Consider the following 6,000-nt stretch of genomic DNA (forward strand, 5'->3'; position numbering starts at 1 on the left):
GTATTGGAAGTCTGATGTATATAGGCTGAACAGGACCAGAGAAAGTACAGTCCCTTGTGGCGCTCCTGTATTGCTGACCACAATGTCAGACATGCAGTTCCCAAGACGCACATACTGAGGTCTGTCTTTAAGATAGTCCACGATCCATGCCACTAGGTATGAATCTAAGCCCATCTCTGTCAGCTTGTCCCTAAGGAGCAGAGGTTGGATTGTGTTGAAGGCGCTAGAGAAGTCTAGAAACATAATTCTTACAGCACCACTGCCTCTGTCCAAGTGAGAGAGGGATCGGTGTAGCATATAGATGATGGCATCCTCCGCTCCCACCTTCTCCTGATATGCAAACTGCAGAGGGTCAAGGGCGTGTTGAACCTGTGGCCTAAAGTGGTGAAGCAGCAGCCTCTCCATGGTCTTCATCACATGTGATGTCAGAGCAACAGGCCGAAAGTCATTCAGCTCACTAGGATGTGATACCTTTGGGACTGGGGTGATACAAGATGTTTGAGCTCATGCTGATCACCGTCTTTAAAAGCCCTTTTCTTCTGGTTCAAAAGGCCCTTGATGTCACTTGTAATCCATGGCTTGTTGTTAGCATAGCAGCGTACTGTTCTTACTGGAACTACAATGTCCATACAGAAGTTGATGTAGTCAGTAGTGCAGTCAACAACTTCCTCAATGTTCTCACTATGAGATCCCTGCAGGATATCCCAGTCTGTAGTTCCAAAACATTCTCTCAGAGTATTCTCAGCCTCAGGAGACCACTTCCTGAATGATCGTGTGGTTACAGGTAGGACTCTCACTTTTGGTTTGTAGTGAGGCTGAAGCAGAACCAGGTTATGATCTGCTTTCCCAAGTGCAGGCAGCGGGGTGGCGCTGTATGCGTCTTTAATGTTTGCATACAGTAAATCAATAGTCTTATTTCCCCGGGTGTTACAGTCCACATACTGGGAGAAGGCAGGTAATGTTTTGTCCAGCGTCACATGGTTAAAGTCTCCAGCGATTAGCACAAGCACCTCAGGGTGCTGCGTTTGTAACTTAGCAACAGCGGAATGGATGATGTCACTCGCTGACTCCACGTCTGCCCGAGGAGGTATGTACACGATGACAACAATGATGTGTCCAAACTCTCTGGGCAAGTAATAGGGACTTTTATTTATTTATTTTATTTATTTAATTTTATTTAATGACAATACTTGTGTCATTCTGAAAACCTTTGGCCACGACTGTATTAGTGTAATGACTTTTTAGTTTTCTCGTCTTGACAACATTGTATAAATCTGCTGATAAAGTCTATATGCTGTGGGCCACCAGGGGGCACACCGCCACCCAAACCCGACACAGACAGATGTGCAAACACACTTTTATTTTTTTTCTTTTCCCTGTGGGAAACGCCTTCCCCCATTTCCCACGTGTACAGCACAGTCACAGTACATAACACACTTCTCCTCTTTCTCCCTTTTCTTCTTTCTTTCTTTCCTCCTCCACTCCTCCTAGCAGCCTTTGTCTCCTCCCACCCAACTCTGGCTCTCAGAGTAGTGGCTGCTGGCTCCTGTTATAAGGCACCTAGAGGTGCTCATTAACCTACTTCCGAGTGTGGTGGAAGTGCTGCAATCAAGGGCTCAACAACAGCTGCAGCACATGGAGCCCAGCGAGAGTCCCAGGCACCGCTGCAACCCACGGGGGCTGCCACATTGTGCTCTGGGGGAGATAATTCTCTGGATACACTCCCTCCCCTGGACCTTCCTGCATAGAGGCGTCCCGGCCGCACACCACAATACTACATTTTTTGAATTGTTGCTGATTTCTTTCTGAACAACTTTATACCATTTATTTAAACCTCTTTTAATTGTAAATTTGTTTTTGTACAGAGTTTCAAGACCGTGACTGCTTCACCACATCCTCCTTTGGTCAGTCCTCTCTTCAAAGCAGATCACAACAGCCAGCTTGTGGAGCAAATGTACAGACATTAACATCCAGCACAGCCTTGTTGCATGTTGTAAAGATAACAGACTGCCCTGGCACTCCTGAACTGGTGCAAAATACAAATCGAATGTCTGTGTGTGCCCGTAAAAACCCCAAAAAAAGGTGTAAAAGGAAATCAAATAGCAAAGATTCACAGTCAAGTCATTTAAAGCCAAAGCCACATCATTGTTCTGAATGTGGCAAACAACTCTCCAATAGCAGCAATCTAAGGATACACATGAGGGTTCACACTGGTGAGAAGCCATACTGCTGTTCAGAATGTGGCAAACAGTTTTCACAACTGAGCACTCTTCAGAGCCACAAAAGCGTTCACATTGGAGATAAAATGCATTGCTGTCCCCAATGTGGCAGGCGATTCTCCTGCAGTAGCAGGCTTCAGAAACACACAAGAATTCATACTAGCAAGAAGCCATATTCCTGTTCTGAATGTGGCAAACAGTTCTCCTATAGGAGCACTCTTCAGACGCACACGAAAATCCACTCGCGTGAGCAGCTCTACTGCTGTTCTGAATGTGGCAAACAATTTACCTCCAAAGGCAGTCTTCAGATACATGCCAGAATTCACTCTGGAGAGCAGCCGTTCTGTTGCTCTGAATGTGGTAAACAGTTCTCCCAAAAAAGCACTCTGCAGATACACATAAGAATTCACTCGGGAGAGAAGCCCTTCTGTTGTTCGGAATGTGGAAGACGATTCTCCCGCAGATGCTCTCTTCAGAGGCACTCGACAGTTCACACTGGAGAGAAACCACACTGCTGTTCTCAATGTGGCAAGCGATTTTCCAGGGCCAGTAGTCTTCAGGTTCACACAAGAATTCACTCGGGAGAAAAACCCTATTGCTGTCCTGAATGTGGCAGGCAATTCTCCGACAGGAGCACTTGTCGGATGCACAGAAGAATTCATTCTGGAGAGAAACCACACTGCTGTTCTGAATGTGGCAAGCGATTTTCCAGTGCTAGTAACCTTCAGGTGCACACGAGAATTCACTCGGGAGAAAAACCGTATTGGTGTCCTGAATGTGGCAAACGATTCACTGACAGTAGCAGTTTTCGTATACACACAAGGTATCACTCTGGAGTGAAACCGTATTGCTGTGCTGAATGTGGCAAGCAATTCTTCACCAGCAGCCACTTTAAGAAACACATGAGAAGCCACAGTGGTGAGAAGCTGTTTTGCTGTTCGGATTGTGATAAACGTTTCTCCGATCATCTCAATCTCCAAAGACATGCAAGAAGTCATGTGACAAAAAAAGCTGAGAAATAGAAGAATGTAGGAACTTGAACTGTACTAAGTATCACCCTGACTGCTCAGGATTTGTATATTTTCACCATAATGAGGTTTGACATTGTTCCCATTTTATGTGTCTTCCTGGAAGAAGATGCCCAGTACACCCTGCACTGAAAGAAATGAAGACCATATGAGTAGAGCAACATTTTCAGGTAAAGAGATGAACTCTGGTGTGATGTCATATTAGACTTAACCTGTTGCTGACCTCACTGTGACAGAAGAGGCACGACCACATTGACGTGTTGTGTTGTGTGGGGTGGGGTGGGGATGAAGATTCCTTGGTGCAGGCCAGTACTCCTGCATTACTTCTGCTGAATTTTCAGCTAAGAGTATCATTTACACTATCATTTTTAGTTTGTCAAATAAATTGTAACTGTAAATTATGTTTTCATAAAAACATGCCATTTTTTTTAGTTTATCAAAGTTGTTTTTTTACTATTACTTCAGATGTCAGCAGAATATGTTACTTGGCCAGTGGGCTGACCAGACTTTTACACAGATGGTATGCTCTGTGGCCTCTTTTATGTGGTAAATCTATATAGTAGTGGAGTGGTGGCTCTGAGGCTAGGGGTCTGCACTGGTAATTAGAAGGTTGCCAGTTCAATTCCTGTAAACGCCAAAGTGACTCTACTTCATTGGGCCCTTAACCTGCCATTACTCCGTCCTGGGTATGACGTTAATCTGCATCCAGCCCTGTATGTAGGCCCTCCAACCTGCAGGGAAATCTTTAGGGTTGGTGGTAAAATTGGCACTCCAGCCACCATAAAAAAAAAACTCCCATTGTTTCATTCCATCTGAACTAGTGTGGCGCTGAGATGTCACCCATTACATGGCTGCACTTGGGTCCTAATCTGGGATCCTGAGTTAGTTTATCAGGTGGTGGATGCTGCAGTGCGCTGTATCAGCGCCTGCTCCTAACCCCTCTCTTTATCTAGTACAATTTAGGGCCCCCTTTTTGTTCCAGCATAGTCTGAATTCTTGGAAACGTGGACTCGTAACAGTGTACTCCCTTAGAGACTGTGGTCCATGCTGTTTCTGTAGAATCGCACAGTTCTGAAGATTGTTTTGGCTACATGCTAATGTTGTGAACTTCCTGTTCCACGTCCTCTCAACAGAGCTGTGTTGGATTAAGAACTGGGGGCTATGCATGCTATTGAATAAAGTTATGGTCATGTTTGTGGGGCCACCTTAAGATGATATTTGCTTTGTGACTTGGCATATTAAGTAGACTGTGTCCATAGAAGTGATGTTCATATTTAGCAACAAAGCTTATGACCATTATGACACTTGGATAGCATCGAACATTCCTCACACCATGATACTACCCCTGTCAGCCAGTAGCATTAACATGACAATATGGACCCCTGGATTTGTCAGCCAAATGACATTTTTTTGAATTTACAGTTGTCTGGTTTTGGTGATCTCTAGCCAGCTATTAAACATCAGAACATTGGAACATTTTTGATGAGAACAGTGCTGCTCCGCTCCACTAAGTTTGCCACTCCTAAGCACCTAATTCTTCTAAAATAACAAGTTGAGTTTTGAATGTTCCACAAGTCCTACTGTGGTCCTCTTTGTGAAGAAAAACGTTCTGATAGTTGTGTGAAATTTACTCAATACAAATTTGCAACTGTGCCCCCATGTTCTTGTTGAACTCATTTTAAAGTAACCCCCGGGATCTATTGTACTAATTCCTTTCAGAATTTTAAACACTTTGACTGTGTCACTTGTTAAATTTTCATTTGGTTAACTGAAAAGATTCAGCTCCTTTTAAACTTTCCTCTTATCTTTCAGTCAGCCTAGTGGCTCTTCTCTGGAGTCTCACTACAGTCTCATCTCCTTATTCCTAGCGGACAGAAGTGGAGCCCGGTGTGCTCATTTCCTTCTGTACTCCTTCAACTGATGTATTGTGCTTTTAAAGATGTCATCATTCACACCACTGTTATACAAAGCTGTCATTTTAATATCTGTGGCTTCTCTGTTACCTTGAATGAGTCTGGTCTTCTCCAGTGACCTCTCTCAACAATAAAGCCCCTTTACCAATGTGAATGCTGCTCAATCGATCTTTTTTTTTTTTTTTTTTTTTTGTTTATTGCATCAGTCTCTGCAAACTCTTTACGGTGGTGTGTAAAAATCGTAGGAGGGCAACCTGTTTCTGAAATGCAGCCGTCATTATTCATGTAGATCTGCCTTTTCTAATAGTTTGTTGATCAACGTCTAAACCTCTTGACTGCTACAGGCAAGAAGGAAAGTTCAAGGACTACTGCGAGAAGCTGAGAAAAAAATGACCGGGAGATGATCACAAAAGAAAAGAGCAAAGTCGGTGCCATGCTGAGGTCAAGACAATAAAGTCAAAAAAAATGGGGACTGAAGTATCTGAACTCAAAAGGGCAAGGCAAGCATGTAAGTTGAAAATAAATGCAAGGGTTAAAACCAAAAGAAACCTGAAACTAGACCTGCTTGTTTTGTAAACTATCACTAAACAGTTTTTTTTTTTTTTGTTTTCGAGAACTTTATCTGCTGAGGGATATGCCAATAGCAGCAAGAAAGTCGATTGATGAAGCAATGGTAAGCAGAGAGAGAGAGAGAGGTTAGGAGCCTGCGGTGATATAGCGCATTGCTGCACCCACCACATGACAGAAATAATTAAATTGAAGCCTTTTAAATAACAAACCTGTAATCTTGTAGTGGTTTGACATTGTTGATTTAATATATCTGTGATGCTATTGCCCCAC

General features: G+C 43.5%; 1 protein-coding gene across 1 annotated transcript in view; it reads left to right on the forward strand.

The window, feature by feature from the left end:
• Positions 1-3,611, forward strand: part of LOC114664683 (oocyte zinc finger protein XlCOF6-like) — a 42,877-nt gene extending 39,266 nt beyond the window's left edge. The window contains exon 4 of the mRNA XM_051927917.1: positions 2,517-3,611. Within this exon, the coding sequence (XP_051783877.1) occupies positions 2,517-3,241 (725 nt within the window). The 3' untranslated portion in view covers positions 3,242-3,611. The remainder of the gene's footprint in view (positions 1-2,516) is intronic.
• The last annotated feature ends 2,389 nt before the right edge of the window (positions 3,612-6,000 follow it).

The sequence above is a fragment of the Erpetoichthys calabaricus genome, chromosome 1 (genome assembly GCF_900747795.2).
Source record: "Erpetoichthys calabaricus chromosome 1, fErpCal1.3, whole genome shotgun sequence".
NCBI lineage: Eukaryota > Metazoa > Chordata > Cladistia > Polypteriformes > Polypteridae > Erpetoichthys > Erpetoichthys calabaricus.